This window comes from Hylobates moloch, unplaced genomic scaffold, assembly GCF_009828535.3.
Source record: "Hylobates moloch isolate HMO894 unplaced genomic scaffold, HMol_V3 SCAFFOLD_9, whole genome shotgun sequence".
Classification (NCBI taxonomy): Eukaryota; Metazoa; Chordata; class Mammalia; order Primates; family Hylobatidae; genus Hylobates; species Hylobates moloch.
This window is the reverse complement of record NW_026652284.1, coordinates 118,645,666-118,665,496: the sequence shown is the minus strand read 5'-3', so window position 1 is coordinate 118,665,496 and position 19,831 is coordinate 118,645,666. Positions and strand designations below refer to the sequence as shown.

The window sequence follows — 19,831 nt, the reverse complement described above, 5'->3', positions numbered from 1 at the left end:
TTCATTTGCAAATGAGAAAACTGAAGCTCAGAGAGTTAGTTTGCTTTAAGTTGACACAAAAAGCACCATTAGGGTTGTTGCTAATGCTGTTCATTTGCTTTGTTTTGTTTTAATATGAATGAGAAGAAGAGGCAATGGGAGAAGTTATAGCCATTCTGTTCAGACTTCCAAGTTTATGTACAAAAGGCATACATTTGATAGAGGTCATTCTTCCCTGCAGCTTATAAGAGCTTAATTAGCTAGATTTATTCAGTGAGGATTCTCTGAGCAATATATATATATTTCCTGAAGGCTCAACAGTTTGAATCCAACCCAACAGTGATTTTCTTGAAATGTTTCCAGATCGCCCATTTATTTCCTCTGTTTGGATTTCAGATTTCCTTTGGTTAACAGGATGGAGCGGTGGTGGTGATGGAAGGAGGTGGAGCAGTGGTGCTGATAGATGTGTAAAAACTGGCTCTTCAAAGCAAAGATTTATGATATTTGTCCAGTTACATGCTATAAATACTCCCACCAAGGCCAATTTCAAGATACCAATGTGAAGTTAAAGGACCTGAAGGCGTGCACAGTCAGCATGCAGCAACTATTTTTGGGCTTCTGCGGAGGCTCCATTTAAACACCATTTGATTGGACAAATGTTTATTAAGTGCCTACAACCCAGTGTTTTCATTCATAGCTTTGATATTTGTTTTGTAACTTAAATTTTCTGATTTTTTTTAATCTAAGGGGGTTAATGATTTCTAGGGAATACTCTAGCCCTCAGAGGAGATACAGTGTCTAAAATAAGAAAGAAAGAAGAATATGGGCTTTGAAATCAGACTGTGTTGTTTGAATCCTGACTCTACTACTTATCCTGGGAAAGTTATCTAATTCATTTTTGCTTGAATTTTCTTTAATGTAAAATGATTGAACAGTACTTAATGCAAAGAGAATTTGTGCACATTAGCTAAGTGGTTACATGTAAGTTGCTTTTCAGCTTCCTGTAGATAAAATCAGGACTTTTAATTCTTCCCCTGGTCAGGATAGGGTATATTGTATAGTTATTACGAGCACCCACTCACAAATCAGATTTCTTGGGCTTGAGTCTCAGCTCTCCAATTTACAAGTTGCAGAAACTTGGAAAAATAGTTTACCTTCTCTCAATCTTACCTCGTTTTTCTGAAAGGATATTAATATTTGTTTCCACCATACAGGGATGGTTTTGATGATTACATGAGATGATCTAGGAGTGGTGAGCATAGTGGTTGGAACATTGTCAGGTATCAAAGTAATAGTTGCTGATTATTCTTTCCATTCTGAGTTTCTGTGGTTTTGGTAATTCAGGGAAATCACTGGTTTGATATTTTTAAACATTTCCTGTGGCAAGAAGAAATAATTTTGTTTGGACTTTTAAGATTCTGCAAAAATGGCAAATGGCTTTACCCTTTGTCATTACTAGTTTTTAGAGGTGAGTGGTCTGGCTGGAAATGTTTACTTTCTTTTAAGGAATTCCTCAATTATTTAAAAGAAATTGAAGAATAAATGCTATCTAATACTACATAGATCTCCTACCTGACTTAGGAGTCATGTGACTGCAGGAGTTTGTAAAACCTTACTTCCTTAGCTGTATATGGGAATGACAACATACAATTCATAGAATTTTCATCAGAATTAAATGTGATCTCTCGTAGTGTGGATGCCACATAGTGCTAGACACAAAGGATTGAAAAATGGCAGAAAATGCAACTAGTTTATAGTTGGCTGGGACACGGGGATTTGCAATTTCTGCCTTTGACCACTTACTACCCTCAAGTTTCCTGGACAGATATGTGCACAGAGAATTAAGAAAGAAGCGCTTTCCTGTCACCTGTGGCTTTGGCCCCAAGCCCTGTTGGAGAATGCAAAGGAGTTAGGTTCAGCCACATGAAGACAGCCTTTGTTTTCCATTAAGTAACCTTGAATTATGGTATATAAAAAATATCTGCTTTACTTCTACACAGAAGTCCAACCTAGATTCTTACATTTTAATGGCTCTTATGCAAGGCAAAGCTGAGTTTTCCATTTTCAGACAAAAAAGGCAGTGAGAGAAGTCAGACTGTCTGTGTCAACTCTTCTGAATTTTCACCTACACGAAGTATGGCCCAGGAGGGTCCTGCAATCAGATCCCACAGTAAGAGGTGTGTTTGGCTTCAAATAATCAAGCATATAACTTACCCTGGCTTAACTAGCACAAGATACCACAAGAAACACAGAAGTAGACAGCACCACCATGTCACCAGGGAGAGTAAGAACTCAGACTTCTCTTTCTGCTCTTCCATGCTTAGCAAATGGCTTTTTAATACTCATGGCTGGAGAAAGGTTTCTTTAACAACCACAATTATATTTTTGGATATATTCACAAATTAAGAGATGAGACAAACAGCCCAAGGGTCATTTCCTGTCTGCTTTACCTGCCAATGTGCACTTTTATTTCATTAGCCAAGAAGGGAGTCATGAGATTTCTCCTAGCTGCAAGGGAGTCAGCAAAGGGTGGATATTTTTAGGTAGGTATAGTAATTCCCCTGAGAAAACCTGGCTTTGCTTTGTAAGGAAAGAGAAGTTTATGGATAGTGAGCAGGAAATTCAGCATGAGCCACATAGAAACTTCTGGGTCAACAAGGAGAATGTGGGTAGAGAAATACAGAGGATCATGACAGTAAACATTGGTGGAATCTGAATGAATTATTATATTGTGATTATATCAAAGTATCCAGACAAGTTCCGCTGAAATATTGGAGTGGACTTTCCTTGGAAAAGTATGTCAGTAATTGCCATTGAGGCCAATAAAATGCAAAAGAATGGTTCATAGTCCTACAGTGGTGGGTGCATACTGTCAACCTATGAGTGCGTACTGTATAGTAAAAATATATTAGTCATTTCATTGGTTTTTTGTTTCTTTTGGAACACCAAGGCCTCTTTTATTGGCAGGACTTTGCAGGCCTTCCTGCTAGGGCAGAGTTTCACCTCTGCATCACAGTGTCTTCCCATGTCAGGTGGGGGCCAGCTATGTGAGGCTGGGATTCCAGATGGTGCCAGGTGTCCTGCTGGCAAAGAGACTGGGAAGAGCAGTGTGACAGCTCATTAGGTGAGGTCTAGGCAAATGGCAGTTCTTTATAAAGATGGAGGTAGGGCAGGTTATATTTATCATACCTGGCCATATGAGAAAATATTTCACCTCTCTAGTTATTTATAAATCCTCATGCAATTTCCCCATAGCTGACTATCATTAGATTGTGGGGCATTAGTTTTTCAAAGGAGAGAAAGCCACTGATTGCATTATTGCTAATTCTGTCATGGTGTCCCACTGTTAGGACAAGACTGAGGACAGGACTGCCAGTATTTAATTGGGCTTTTCAGAACTCACTGGAAACACCTACAGTATCAAGCAATCTGGAGTTAGTTTTGACTCTCAATTGACTCAGCCTTTTGGGGAACAATATAGCACAGGAGAGGGTCTCCTCCCCTAGCCAGACCAGAGGAAGCTTAGCTCATATCCTGATCCTCTGCCAACTTGCCCTGAAGTAGGCACCACCCTTGTCAGGTGTGGGGCAGAGGAGCTGTTCTGAGTCTCCACTAACGCTGCTTATAGAAATGTGTACATGCTTTATGGGAAGCTGTGATCATGGCTACCATTTACAGAGTCCCTGCCATATGCAATGTTTTCACTGTCATTTAAAAACAAAGTTCCCCCGCACGTTCATATTACAGTGCGTACTTTAAACATAAGGGAACTGAGCCTCTGCAAGTTTTGAATCCTTGGGAATTTGAGTCTATGTCTGCCTGTCTCCATTATTCCTTCCGTGGTTCCTTCCTGAAGCTCATGTAGACAAGACCGGTTTTGAGAGAGTCGTGCTCACAGTTTCCAGTGACCTGTGCTGGCAGTCACAGTGAGTGCGGCTCTCTTGTAATTCCTGAGGTGCAAGCAAGGACACTTCACTCCTCTTCACAGGGACCTCGACACCTGGGTGAACAGACAGAAAGAGGGGAGTCATTCCCTTATCATGTGACAAGTATGATGCTGGGTGCCCAAGGTGCCTTCATAAAGCCATCTTCATCATCATCATTTTTATTATGCCTATTATTAAAAAGCACTCATTTAGACTCAATACTTGCCAGGCATTATAAGCACTTCGCATATTACAAATCATTTAATCCTTATAATGGCACTATGAGGAACATTACTATCATTACTATCCCCATTTATACGTGAGGACCTTGAGCACAGGGACACTGTGACAGGATTTATTCAAGGTCACACAGTCAGAGGCAGGCAGATTTTCAGAGCTTACCCTCTTAATCAAAATGCTATATTGCTTCACGAGTCTCAAAGATAATTTTCGCCCAGCCGTGTGGGCACACCCATATCATAGCCAACCATTTACATCCGGAGTGTGCTGTTTGGTATAATCATATACTGTATCCTGCAGGCATCCCTGAAACGTGTCCCACCAAAAGCATCATGCCTTCTCCCAGCTTCATCCCGGCTGTGATGCCAGAGAATAGACTGGGATCCTGGAAGTGGGAGGCTGTGTCTCACACATGTCTTAGGGAATAGCAATGAAGACGTTATATCTTTAATGAAATATGGGGTTGAGCATCATGCCATGCCCATGCTTGCCGTGGATGCTCCTGTTCCTGCCTCACAATAATTCTGCAAGGCTGGTACCAGTATGGCTTTCCTCACCCATGAGGAGAGAGAGGCTCAGGGAGGGAAAGTTACTAGCGTTAAGTTTTCCAACCTGGCTTTGGGGACCTAGGTGTTCAGACTCCAGATTATCTGTGTTTGACTTTTCATAATAATTTGTATTTTAGGTCATGTCAGATGCCCCTGAGTCAGAGTGGTTGTTTCGTGCTATACTGCTATGAAAAATGATTTTGACAAAATGTCACAGATTTCTGTATTCCCATTGTAGAATATTACTCCTCATTTTACAAAATTTGCATGTGGATTCTTTATCACTCACAGAACTGTATAGTAGGATTGGATTGTAGAACACCGTTGTTTGGGGAAATCTTTGTTTTTAGAATTTTCACTTATTCATTCCTTCACCTGGCATTTATTGAATGCCAACCACGTCAGTCCTCTTTTAGTTTCTGGGGATACAGAGATGAATGGGGCATGGCTTGTCTCCTTCAGTGGCTGGTGGTAATGGATATTTGTCTAATCAACTGAGAACAGATGTTCGTTAGTTGCTTTTCTCTCTCTGGCACAGCTGTGAGACCTCTAAGGAATACGAAAGAAGTAAATAGTAGCATTCTTATTCTCAAGGTGCTTTTGAGAAAACAATGAAATACATGAAACGAGAGATGATATTAGAAAGTTAGTGATCAGAGCGAGAATCCAGTTGGGCTCCTGTGATAAGAGTGATGAGGAAATTGAGGTGGGCTTGTAACGTTACAGCACCTGTCTTTGCCTTCCCTAAAATAAGCTTGGTGCTAGCCAAATGGCCCTGCATTTTAATCCCTAAACTATCCATTGACTAGCTATGTGACTGTGGGCAAATTACCCGACTTCTCTGAGTCACAATTTGTGTGTTGTTAACATGAGGATATTTATTCCCGTCTATTGGTTTTGCCACGAGGGGAAATTTGAAAGCCTGTATTCATTAGTTTACAATTACCGCTATAATATATTGCCATAACCTAAGTGGCTTAAAACAACATTACATTATTATCTTAGAATTCTGCAGGTTAGAATTCTGAAATGTGGGCTAAAGTCAGTATTCCGGCTGGATTGTATTACTGTGTGCAGGCTCTAGAGGAGTCTCCATGCAGTAGAAGAGTCTGTTTCTTTATCTTTTGCAGTTTATAGAGGCTGCCTGCATCCCTTGGCTGGTGATCAGCAATGGCTGGTCAAGTCTTTCTCACATTATACTAGTCTGTCCCTCTCTCACTGTCTCTTGCCTCCTCCTTTCTCTTATAAGGAAAAGTCTCTTGTGATTGCATTGAGTATACCCATGACGTTTAGAATAATCTCTAAATTTCAAGGCCAGCTGATTAACAGCTTTAATTTCATCTGCAAACTTAATTCTCTTTTGCCAACATATTTACAGGTTCTGAACTTTAGGAGGTATATGTCAGGGGTTGTGGGGTGTGATTATGCCTACCACATTATGTAAATCGCATAGTTTACTGCCAGTCACACAGATGGAAATCAATAAAGGGTGACTATTTTTATTACTATATCCCAGAAGGAGTCCTGTGCAAATCTAGGCTACTGCAACACATCAGCATACTGTCTGAAGTTTTCCATCTCCTAGCTTCTTTCCCCATTCTGACGAAACTAATGGCCCATCTTATTTTGCCATTTGATCATTCTCCAACAATTTAAGCAAACTGCTCCCTTCTTTATGATAACTTCTTTGACCCCAGGTAGTAGGAGATGGCTCTAAGATGGTTAAAAGATACTTGGAGGCCGGGCCCAGTGGCTCTCGCCTGTAATCCTAGCACTTTGGGAGGCCAAGGCGCGGAGATCACCTGAGGTCAGGAGTTCAAGACCAGTCTGGCCAACATGGTGAAACCCCATCTCTACTAAAAATACAAAAATTAGCCAGGTGTGGTAGCATGCTCCTGTAATCCCAGCTAGTTGGGAGGCTGAGGCAGGAGAATTGCTTGAACCTGGGAGGCAGAGGTTGCAGTGAGCCAAGATTGCACCATTGCACTCCAGCCTGGGTGACAGAGCAAGACTCTGTCTCAAAAAACAAACAAACAAACAAACAAAACAAAAACACACAAACCAAACAAAAAAAACTTGTAGATTTACTTACTGAGTCTGTGAACTTGCACAAATCTTTATCACTGAATGTTAATTTTCCCATCTTTAAGACAGAAATCATGATAAGTACATTAAAGACATCCTATGGGGATCAAACAGTATCTTGCACATCACATATGAATATGTGGTTTATGGATTTATGACCTGGTAGAAATTTCCCATAAGATAAAAGGGAGTTACTAAAGCAGTTTTAGCATTCTATTTAATCAGGACAGAACCTGACTGGGTCAACCTAATTGAAATGTAAACTTTCACCCTATTCCTATAAAGCATCTGAAGTTCAATATAATTAAGTTCTTGAAGTAAGATTCAGTAGCATCAAGGGCTTTTAAGAAACAATTCGAGAGCACTTTGGAATCAGCCATGAAAGAGACTTAGCTATACAACAAAATGTGCTTCCTATGAGGTGTATCAGGGAAAAGGAAACACCCATCTCTGGAGTTAGAATCCTAGTTGCCCTTTGCCAGCTCTGTGGCTTTGGATAACTGGTTAGATCTTTCCAATGGCTCAATGCCTTCCTTCGTTTACCCTTGAGCTGCTGCTTGCTTTCACATAGGATTTATGGGGGATCAACCAAGATTGCATACATGGAAGTTGCTAGTACAGGTCCTGCCACATAAATGCTTAATAAATCTTGAGCATAGCTGTAACCACTACAAGTGCAGTGGGATGGGAGAGGGATTCATAGCCCCTGGCAATGACTGACGCATTGTATTAATATGTTCAGAGAAGGCGCCGTTACAACGTGACAGTTGGTGGCGGTGCTGATGGGATTCGTGTCCTCTTCCTTCTTCATGAAATTACTGAAATACATAGATCTTTTATTAAAGAAACACTAAAAGTAACATCTTGCATTTGTGTCAATCAGGGTTTGCCAATTATTGGCCCGTGAGGATTGAGCCTGCAAATGTGTTTTATCTTGTTGACACAGTGCTTTATTGCTAACGTTGTGGCCATGGCTGCCACTGCTAATTGTTTTTGCTGTTGCTGATGTTGCTGTTGTTATTGCCATTGATTTGTGAACCAATATTTAGCATTTTAAAGATGTTTTATTACAAAATTAAATTTCTGTCTTCCCCTGAAAAACTGAAAGATCTAGCAACATGCAGTCACCGTTTCTGCAGGGTCGTAATAAGCTACTGCTAAGTAGCAGCTGCTCCTGTGGCCAAGGTGGCCACCGCTGCCCTCACACAGAGGCACACGTCATGGTCATTTGTAAATGTGCTTCCACTGGGAGTTTATAATGCTAGGTTATTGTTTCTGGACCCATATATCCATCAAAAGCAGAAAATAAAAAGATAGATTAGGTGGAACCCAAGGTTTTCTTACAATCTAGGCATTTGCGTTTTCTCCAGTTGGTATGGAGACTTATCCTTTCACTGTGATTTTCCTGTTGAACAGGACAGATGCCTTTTATGTTTTTCAGTTAAATGTTTTATTTTGAGTTAGTTGTAGAATCACATGCAGTTTTAAGAAGTAGTACAGAGACATCTCATATAATGTTTATCTAGTTTCCTTAATGGTAGTATCTTGTAATGCTATGGTACAATTTCACAGTCAGGATATTGATATGGACAGTCAGGGTACAAATTATTTTCATCACCACATGGATCTCACATTTTATGTTGCTCTTTTATAGCCACGCCCACTTGCCTCTCTCTCCCATCCGCTCCCCAACCCCTGGCAGCCACTAATCTGTATTCTATTTTCATAATTTTGTAACTTTAAACATGCCATATAAATGGAAATAGACACCTTTCTCAAATTAGCTTCTTTTGCTGAGCACAACTGTGTGGAGATCCATCCAGATTGTTCTGTGTATGAGTTGTTCATTCTTATTTATTGAGGAGTTGTTTCCACAGTTTATTAGTTTACTAAAGGACATCTGGGTTGTTTCAGGTTTTAGTATTGTGGATAAAGCTTCTGTAAACATTTTGAACAAGTTCTTTCATAAGTAAGTTTTTATTTCTCTAAGAGAAATGCCTAGGAGGGCGATTGTTGGGTTGTTTGACAGTTGTATGTTTAATTTTTTTTTTTTTTGAGATGGAGTCTCACTCTGTCGCCCAGGCTGGAGTGCAGTGGTGCGATCTCGGCTCACTGCAAGCTCCGCCTCCCAGGTTCACGCCATTCTCCTGCCTCAGCCTCCTGAGTAGCTGGGACTACAGGCGCCCGCCACCACGCCCGGCTAATTTTTTGTATTTTTAGTAGAAACGAGGTTTCACCGTGTTAGCCAGGATGGTCTCCATCTCCTGACCTCGTGATCTACCTGCCTTGGCCTCCCAAAGTGCTGGGATTACAGGCGTGAGTCACCGCGCCCGGCCGTGTGTTTAATTTTTAAAGAAGCTAGCTAACGTTTTCCAGAGTGGCTGTTCCATTTCACATTTCCACCAGCAATGTGTGAGTGATCCACTTTGCCTGCATAATTGCCAGTATCTGGTGTTGTCAATGTTTTTTATTTTAGTCATTTTGATGAGTGCATTGTAGCATCTCATTGTGGTTTTAATTAGTATTTTGTCTGATGATGTTGAATATCTTTTTTAAACATTTATTTTATTGTGTATAAAGTATACAACATGATGTTTTGATAAATATACAGTGAAATGATCATTATATGTGAGCAGAGTAGCATATCTACTGTCTTCCAAAGTGGCCTTCTTTTTTTATTTTAAATTTTTCTGTGGTAAGTACATCTAAAATCTGTTCTTTTGGCAAATTTTCAGTATACAATACAATATTGTTAACTACAATCCTCCGGCTGTACATTAGATCTCTAAACGTATTTATACTATATAACTGCAAGTTTATACTCTTTGACCTACCTTTCCCCATTTCTTCTTTCTTTCCCTTCTCTGTTCTTGGTAACTATCATCCTATTCTCTCTTTCTATGTGTTTGACTTCCTTTTTTAAAAATGTTCTACATGTAAGTCAGATCATGTATTTTTTTTTCTGTATCTTGCTTATTTCACTTAATCATAATGTTCTTCAGTTTCATCCATGTTGTTGATAATGGAAGTATCTTCTTTTTTCTTTTAAAGGCTGAATAACATTCCCTTGTTTGTATGTGTATGTGTGTATGTGTACATTGATATGTATTCCACAGTTTATTCGTTGATCCATTGCTGGGCACTTATGTTGTTTCTGTATCTGGGCTATTGTGACTAATGCCGCAGTGAAGGTGGAGGTGCAGATCACTCCATGAGGTGCTGACTTTGACGTCCTGTTGGTATACATGAGCAGAGGGGTATCTGGGTCATATGGCAATTTTATTTTTACTTTTTTGAGGAACCTCCATGTTGTTTTTCATAATGGCTGTACCAATTTACATTCTCACCAGAAAAGAATACAAGGGTTTTCTTTTCTCCACACTCTCATCAACACTGGTTATTTCTTGTCTTTGTCATCGTAACTATCCTAAAATGTATGAGGTGATATGTGTCATGGTTCTGATTTGTGTTTCCCTGATGATTAGTAACATTGAGTACTTTTTCACAAACGTGTTGGTAATTTGAATGTTTTCTTTGGAAAAATGTGCATTCAGGTCCTTTGTCCTTTTAAATTGGATTATTATTATTATTATTATTATTACTGCCATTGAGTTGCATGATTTTCTTATACATTTTGAATACTAATCCCTTATCAGACATATTGTTTGCAAATATTTTCTTTCGATTGTAAGTGGCCATTTTACCTTGTTCATTTTTCTTGTTTCTCAAGGTGGTATTATAGCTGTTTAATATCTTTTGTGGTTCCATACATATTTTAGAACTATTTTCTCTATTTGTGTAAAAAATGCCCTTGGAATTTTTTTTTTTTTTTTTTTTTTTTTTTGAGGTAAGGTATCCGCCTGACACCAAGGCTGGAGTGCAGTGTTGTGATTTCAGCTCACTTCCTCTTCAACCTCCTGTGCTCAAGTGATTTTCCCACCTCAGCCCTTCAAGTAACTGAGACTAAAGACTACAGGCATCTGCCACCACACCCAGCTAATTGATTGATTGATTGATTGATTGATTGATTGATTGATTGTAGGGATGGGGTCTCCATATATTGCCTAGGCTGGGCTCAAGCAATTCTCCAGCCTCGGCCCCCAAAAGTGCTGGGATTAGAGGCATGAGCCACCACACCTGACCTGGCATTTTAATAGAGACTGCACTGATACTCTGTTTTGCTTTTTGTGTATGAACATTTGAACATCTTTTCATGAGCTTATTTGCCCTCTGTGTGTCCCCTTTGGTGAAATTTTTCTTGCGTTTGCCCACTTTTTAATTGGTGTGTTTGTTTTTACTACTGAGTTCCAAGAGTTCTTTATATATCCTAGATAATAGTCCTTTGTCAGATAGTCAATTCTCAATATTTACAGTCGTATGTTCTGTAAAGTCACCGTGAATACTGAATTAGCAAATGCTGAACCACTGTTCCTTGGGGAAATACAGGGTTAGGTTCCTGTGAGCCTCTGGTCACATTTCTGCCAAACTGATCAATACATAATCTTGTTTTATGTGTTTCTGTTTAAAGATACCCCACACTTAATATGTACTGTTGATTCATTACCACTGATGTCAGTCAGCAGCACTATAACTCATAGCTGAGTGAAGCTCATCTAACACACATCCTTTCTCCATGGGCACATCACAGCATTCCTGCCCTTAGGAACGCTAGACAGCCCTTTAGTACTATGCCTGGGGTCCATCTCAAACAGTGGAATCACCAACAAAAAGCACAGAGTACAAAAACATGTGGGAATAAATAAATTCAAAAGGGATACTTGTTTGTAGTATTGCTTAACCTCAGTTGGGCACCTGAGTGTCAGAAGATTCAAGCTTTTTACCACTGTGTTCATGTCTGTGAATGACCACAAAGGTGCTGTGAGTGTTGCATTTGGGGCTAAAACAAATTTTATTAAGTAAACAAATTCCCAAATATAGAATACACAGATACTGAGGTCCACTACATGTGATTTGCAACTATTTTTTCCCACATTGTAGCTTGTATCTTAACAGTGTCTTTCATAGCACAAAAGTGTTTAGTTTTAATGAACTAAAATTTATCTGTGGGGTGCAGTGGGTCACACCTGTAATCCCAGCACTTTGGGGAGCTGAGGTGGGAGGATCACTTCAGACCAGGAGTTTGATGCCAGCCTGGGCAACATAGCAAGACCTCATCTCTCAAAATAAACAAGCAAACAAACAAACAAACAAAATTTATTATGTTTTTCTTTTATGGTTCATGTTTTCCATACCAAGTCTAAAAACTCTTTGCTTAATTCTGTGTTTAGAATATGTTTTAGGCCAGGCATGGTGGCTCACGCCTGTAATCCCAGCACTTTGGGAGGCCAAGGCAGGTGGATTGCCTGAGGTCAGGAGTTCGAGACCATCCTGGCCAACATGGTGAAACGCCGTCGCTACTAAAAATAAAAAAAATTAGCCGGGAATGGTGGTGGGTACCTGTGATCCCAGCTACTTGGGAGGCTGAGGCAGGAGAATCACTTGAACCCGGGAGGTGGAAGTTGCAGTGAGCCGAGATCGCACCACTGCACTACAGCCTGGGTGACAGAGCGAGACTCTGTCTCAAAGAAAGAAAAAATGAATAATTTTAAAATTTTATCTGTTTCCCAATAGTTTTATAGTTTCATATTTTTCATTTAAGTCCACAATCTAGTCTGAGTTATTAATAGTTTCTTTATAAGATATGAAATTAAAGTTGAGGTTTGTTTGTTCGGTAGTGGCTGTTATTTTGTCTATGGATAGCCGATTGCTTCAGGACAACTCATTTTAAAAGGCGATCTCTGCTCCATTGAATTGCGTTTGCACCTTTGTGAAAATCACATGGGCATGTGTATGCCCTCATTACTGCAGGGTGGTGGGTGGAGGTCCAGGCTCCCTACATGGTCGCCACTTCAACTGAACAGGTGGAGTTCTCTTTGCCATCTGTTAGGGATGGAAGCCTGGCTCCCTGCTGAAGTCCTTCTCTTGGCAGGTTAGGTGGGGATGCAGTGTTTTCATGCAGTCTGGGGATGGTGGGTGTCTAGACTTCCCACTTTGCCTTTGCTGGTGTGGGTGGAGGTGGGCCCACAGTGTTTTCTGTTTCTTGACTTGAGCTGTTGCCTAAAAGTTTTCTGTCTTGCTAGGCTGTTCTCTTCCTGATCCTTCGGCTGGAGGGAGAGGGCTTTTTTTGTATAATTTTCTTGTTGGTGGCTATTAGCTTTTCTGGCTTCTTGGCTTCTCCAGTATCCAGTCTGGGATATATGAGGCAACAGGAAATGCAGAAGCCTCACCAGCATGTCTTTCCTTGGGTCCTGAGGTCCCTAACCTGTCTGCTTTCCTCTCCACCTTGAAGAATCTTAATTTGCTTGTTTTCTATATATGGTTAGAGTTTTTGTTGTGCTTAGTGCGAAAAATAGGGTAAAGTATGTCTGTCTACTTCATCTTTCTGGAAACAGAAGTCATAGCAGGTACTTTTAAAAAATACTCATTTTGGCCGGGCATGGTGGCTCACGCCTGTAATCCCAGCACTTTGGGAGGCTGAGGCAGGTGGATCATGAGGTCAGGAGTTCAAGACCAGACTGACCAACATGGTGAAACCCCGTCTCTACTAAAAATACAAAAATTAGCCAGATGTGGTGGTGCATGCCTCTAGTCCCAGCTACATGGGAGGCTGAGGCAGAAGAATTGCTTGAACCCAGGAGGCGGATGTTGTAGTGAGCCGAGATCATACCACTATACGCCTGCCTGGGTGACACAGCAAGATGCCATCTCAATATATATATTCATTTTACAGATACAGGAACAAGTTCAGAGAAGTTATATGATGTACTTAACGTCACGCAGCTGGAAATGTGTCACTCATGCTGCAGCTATGAATCCAGCGCCAGTGCCCTTTTCTCTTCATTTTTGTTCATCATTTATACATTAAAAACAAGCATGAGACTGCCAACAGAAACATTCTATGAGTGTATGTGCAGTGCAAGGACGTCAATAGCAGGGTACTCGTCCAGCTATGAGCTCAATGAGCCACAGGAGACTGGTGTGTTCATGGTCCATTTTCCTTATATTTCACTTCGGTTTATTCACATTCCATTTCACAGTGGGTTTCAAATCAGTAAAAGAAGAGAACAATGATGATGCCAGAAATGTCCTCAAGTGCTTACAAGCAAAAAGTCATTAATTGCAAAGCACAGAACTTCAAAAGATGCTTCTGTACTTGGGGCAAAAGACAGCACATCAGAGAGTTAACTGACATCAGGAGAACCTGCACATTGTCCTGAAATGGTGGAATTTGAAAATGGGAGTGCTATGTTAAAATTAAGGAAGGTGAAATACACAGGGAAAAGTGCATTTGGCAACATTCCCAAGAAGAATAACTCAGCAGCTGTGTTACTAAAGGAAGTGGTTTCTGTGTTGCAATATGATAGAAACTCAATTTATAGATGGATTCTCCACCGTGCGTAAATAACCTACTTTCCTATAACAATAACCTTTCTTGACTAAATAAAACCCACACCCCTTAATGAAACTGTGTCACATGACCCATCTCTTTCTTTTCTCTATTCCCATCACCTCCGACCTTGTTCAGTCTTGTGTGATCTCAAGTGAACTCAACTTCCAATCTCCAACACTGCCCCATCACTTCCCTCTCCAACTCTGCTGACAAAATGCATTTCTCATTGATGCCAGATGATTGTGCATGCTGCCAAGAAACTTCCCTGATTTCCTATGGCTTTCAGGATTAATTCTAGGTATTCTTAGAGTTAACATTAAGAAGCCTGATCTTCAGCATCCTGTCCTCTTCTCTTTTCTTAGGTATTACCAGATCCGAGTGACCTTGAAGGTGTCTTCAAGGATCCCCCACAGACTGAGTGCCTCCATCGCTGGGCAGACAGGTGAGCAGAAGAATGGCAATGGGGCACTTGCCCCCAGTGGCGAACCTCCCTTTGTCACTGCTCACCAGGGCACAGCAGAGTGTAAGGCATGTAGACGTACTCAGTCAATCTGTGATGAATGTTGGATGAGCGAATTTTGGAAATGGAAACCAACAGTTGGAGGTGGCCATATGTGTACATTGTGGCAAGGGGAACCTGGCTTAAGAAAAGTACACTTTCCCACGAACAGCCAGTATTTGGAGGTAAACTGGCTGTCAACTCAGGGAGGACGCCGGTGGGAAATGACATCCAGCAAGTGGGTAAAGAGAAGCCTGTTAAAGGGAACCTGGGAATCAACTAGGTACAGAGGACTGAGTGAGTAGGCGGTGTCGGTGGCACTTACCATACACCGTGAGGGGTCCGAGAGCAGTGCTCCCAGCTTGAGGAGAAGGATTGCCAAGGACAACTCAGATCCTGATCTTGAGAAGGCTGGAGTACAAAGTGGGTAACCAGGGCTCTGAGCAGGTAGTGATCACAGAGTGTTGAGTCAGAAAAAGAGAACTTACCATGCCAGAAATAAGGACAGACATAATATTAACTAGTAGAGCTATTAGGAGTTTGCATTAGTAAATTTGGGAGAACTGTGTAGACTAGCTAGACCTTAAGAAGAAGGAGAGGCCAGGTGCAGTGGCTCATGCCTGTAATCCCAGCACTTTGGGAGGCCAAGGTGGGCAGATCACCTGAGGTCAGGAGTTTGAGACCGGCCTGGTCAACAAAGCGAAACCCTGCCTATACTAAAAATACAAAAAAATTAGCCAGGCATGGTGGTGGGTACCTGTAATCCCAGCTACCCAGGAGGCTGAGGCAGGAGAATCACTTAAACCTGGGAGGCAGAGGTTGCAGTGAGCCAAGATTGTGCCACTGCACTTCTGCCTGGGTGACAGAGTGGGGTTCCAAAAAAAAAAAGAAGGAGAAAGACTTAAAGGGTAGGGTAGAGGGTAGGGAGCATTAAAGTAAACAGATAAGACAGAGCTGTGCAAAATCTGTTTAACATTAATTATAAAGTATGAGTAGCTAAGAATGTTGTAGAAATCCAATCCAGTAGAGCTAAGAGTACTGGTCGTAGCTACACTTGATAAAATTCATTTGGATTTTGCAACGTGTTATGGTGAGTGGAATCACATGCAATTGAATACCCACAAGTCAGGAATGTAGATGTGGTGGTCTGCTTAAATTTACGCTGGAAGATGTGTGGAGGGGGACCTGGTTCCTCAGGCCACATGATAGAACATGAGAAGAGGCCTGTGGTTTCAGAGCAATAGGATAACTCAAGCCTGTGGTTTACAAAAGGAAAGACACTGATGGCCACCGGCTTCTCCCTTGCCTCTGAGCAGAGTAAAAAGCATTAAATAACAGTCAAGTTGCCATATTTCCAAGGTGTTCCTCCTCTTGCCCTCCACTCCTCTCTCCTGGGAAGGAATCAGGCATCTGATAAGTAGGCAACCCATTCCCCTAGGTCCAGTGTAGATCCAGAGTGATTTAAGAATCCAGCAGTTCACTCCTTTCCTATCATCCTGTGCCTCACCCCTTCCCGACCCTACCTTCCAACAGAAGAAGGTCCATGATGTCCACAGAGAGAGCAGGGGATTTGGACCCTGACCTTGCGTGAAGCAGTGTCCATATGTGTACATTGGATAATAACATATTGTGACCCCAGATATGTTACTAGCAGCTTGAACTTTAGTTTCCTGAAATATGAGGATAAAAATGCATTCTTCATAGATATTTGTCTTAGAAATTATAAATAAAAAGGACATTTTCTATTTCATAGAGGTTATAAATATACATATGTCAGAACAAGAACTAGCACAAGGTAAGTAGCCAGTTAGTCCTACCTGTGGTCGTACCATCAGGGGTTTGAGGGACCCGATCTCAGGGTCAAGTTAAAAGCCTCGGAGAGAGACCTAGAAGTGAAGCAGAAATAACACCACAGCTGACCTGATGAAAGCCATCCCCAGGCTCCTGTCAAGGACTCCGCTTCTTCCTTGTGACTGTGGACAACAGGAGCTTGGGTCCTGTCACCGGATGAGCCATCTTTTGGAGCCGGCAGGCCCCAGCTGTGAGGACCAGAGGGCTGCAGGATGCTCAGTGGTTGGCAGAGCCCAGCTAGTAATGGGGGATAATTATGATGAAGTTGGTATGCCTTGAGCTTTGCAGTAGCACACTGTTTAGAACAGAATACTAATGCAATGGCCAGCAATAATTTGCAATGAGATTGTGCCCCAGGTGAGGGATGTGCAGAATTTGTATTTCTTCTTCAAGGTGAATTTTCCAATTATACTATTTTTGGTTAGAGACCGCTGCATTATGAAGCCCTCCAAAACTTGTGACTTTTAACAATGGCTTATTCTTTTATAATGTTTTGAGTTAGCCAGCCTAGACTGGGGACATTTATGCACTACCTTCAGCTGAGATCTCAGCTGAGGATGGAGCAGCCAAGATGCCTTCACTCATCTGTGGCTGACCCCTTGGTTGGAGTGGCTGCACCAGATAAGGGACAGCTGGGCTTCTGTCTCCAGTTGGGTGATCAGACTTCTTACATGATAGCTGAGTTCCTCAGAGAGAAAATGAAGAAGATTCCAGGCCACTTAAGGGCTAGATGGAGGCTGGCCCAGGGTTGCTTCCTCCACAGTTCATTGTTCAGGGCAGGTGACAAAGCCAGCCCCAGGGGAACGGAAATAAGACTCTCGCCGTTCATTGGAAGCACCGTCTGCATGTACAGTGATGGGAGGAAATCTGGCAGTCCTATTTCTGGCCAACTATCCAAACATATTTTCCATTATCTGTATGCATTTCTGAGGGGAAAAAAGAAAAATTTATCTTAAGGCAAAAAAATATAACATATTGGAAGAGAACCAGGAGGAGTGAAAACATTTGGACTTTAAGGATGTCTTTGATACTCAGTACTTGAATGATCTTATTGGAATAAATGATTTCATTTGGCTGTTTTGTTCCATGTATCTCTCTCTTTTTTTTTTTTTTTTTTTACCACAATGGGGATAGTCATACCTTTTGCCTAGGGTTTCAGAGAGGATTTGAGAGCATGATGGTAAACCCCCTAGCATAGTGCTTGATACAAAATGGGAAAAATAAAATGCAGCTGTTATTATTAATATTATCAGTTAATAAAAAGTCTTACCATGCGTTCAAGGGAAGCTTGCAGATGGAGCCAACAGAAGTGTTCCTAAGGCAAAGGTGACAGAAGGGATGTTTAAACGGGTGATTTGATGTAAGTGAGACAGAGGGCCCTCATAGCATGGGTGAAGGGGTGCTGTATGAGTCCGTTTTCATGCTCTGATAAAGACATACCCAAGACTGGGCAATTTACATAATAAAAAGGTTTAATTGGACTTATAGTTCTGCATGGGTGGGGAAACCTCACAATCACCAGGGAAGGCAAGAAGGAACAAGTCACATCTTACATGGATGGCAGCAGGCAAAGAGAGACAGTGTTTGTATAGGAGAACTCCTCTTTTTAAAACCGTCAGATCTCGTGAGATTTATTCACTATCGCAATAACAGCATGGGAAATACTTGCCTCCATGATTCAATTACCTCCCACTGGGTCCCTCCCACAACTTGTGGGAATTCAAGATGAGATTTGGGTGGGGACATAACAAAACCATGTCAGGTGCCAAGGTTAAACAGGAGGGATGTTGCTGAACATTCAGTGTGAAGGTAAGATGGGAAGATGGACACTGATAGATGATAAGAGAGTGGGATACAGGAATGGCTGGGACAACCAGCTCAGGACCAAGACTGTGACCAGCAGCATTTGCTAATCTCTGTGTCCACAATGGCCTTAAAGAATGGTACAGCCTGTGGCCGGGTGCGGTGGCTCACACCTGTAATCCCAGCACTTTGGGAGGCCGAGGCAGGCAGATCACCTGAGGTCAGGAGTTCAGGACCAGCCTGGCCAACATGGGAAAACCCCATCTCTACTAAAAGTACAAAAAATTAGCCAGGCGTGGTGGCACATGCCTGTAGTCCCAGCTACTCTGGGGACTGAGATGGGACAATTGCTTGAACCCGGGAGGCAGAGGCTGCAGTGAGCAGAGATCATGCCACTGCTCTCCAGCCTGGGTGACAGAGTGAGACTCTGTCTCAAAAAAAAAAAAAAAAAAAAAAAAAGAATGATAGACTGTGACAGGCTTTTTGTATTATTGCTGCATTCCTGTGGACCCTTAGAGAGATGAGGTCTAAACATTCAAGGGAAAGCCAGGTTGTACAGTCTCATCTGATGTTTCTTTTTCTTTCTTTCTTTCTTTTTTTTTTTTCCGAGAAGGAGTCTTGCTCAGTCTCCCAGGCTGGAGTGTAGTGGTGCAATCTCGGCTCACCACAACCTCCACCTTTCGGGTTCAAACGATTCTCCTGCCTCAGCCTCCCGAGTGGTTGGGATTACAGGTGTATGCCACCATGCCTGGCTAATTTTCACATTTTTAGTAGAGATGGGGTTTTTACCATGTTGGCCAGGCTGCTCTTGCACTCCTGACCTCAAGTGATCTGCCCACCTTGGCCTCCCAAAGTGCTGGGATTACAGGAGTGAGCCACCATGCCTGGCCTCATCTAATAGTTCCTAAGAGAAGGCCTGCCAATAGGATGTGGCTTGCCAACAGCTAGTTATGCAGATAGAACAGAACATAAATTTTTCTTAGTAAAAGTGTGATGGGGATTTTCAGAAACTTCATTGTGTGTCTCAGTCCTCAAATTGAATGCTACTTTCACTATTCTTTGTAGTAATCATAAGACATAACATATACACACACAAACATATATGCATATGTATACATATACATGCCTGTGTGTATATAATTTCAAGTGGTCTTCCTATACATATAAACGTCCATACATATAAATATATACTTGTATATATATGTGCGTATGTATAATTGATTTGGTCTATCTTAATTCTAACATACTCACTTATACTTGTCAATCGAGCATATGACATTTGGATCAAAACTGATATTTATCTGAGTTCAACAAATTTTTCCGATGCCTCCTACAAGCCAGAAAGTGTACTATGCCCCGAGAAATACAAAGATGAATGATAATTAATTGAATGTGAGAGTTCAGGTATTCCAGGAAGATAAAACAGATGTAAGACATTTTAAAATGGAAT

General features: G+C 41.5%; 1 protein-coding gene across 8 annotated transcripts in view; it reads left to right on the top strand.

Moving 5' to 3' along the window:
- Positions 1-19,831, top strand: part of FAM135B (family with sequence similarity 135 member B) — a 446,472-nt gene that overhangs the window by 254,307 nt on the left and 172,334 nt on the right. For 7 of the 8 annotated variants that reach the window (XM_058443732.1, XM_058443730.1, XM_058443728.1 and 4 more), the window contains one exon: positions 14,591-14,670. In XM_058443732.1, coding sequence (XP_058299715.1) covers positions 14,591-14,670 — 80 coding nt within the window. Of the gene's footprint in view, positions 1-14,589; positions 14,671-19,831 lie in introns of those variants that run through there. The other variant, XM_058443734.1, reaches the window with a different exon arrangement.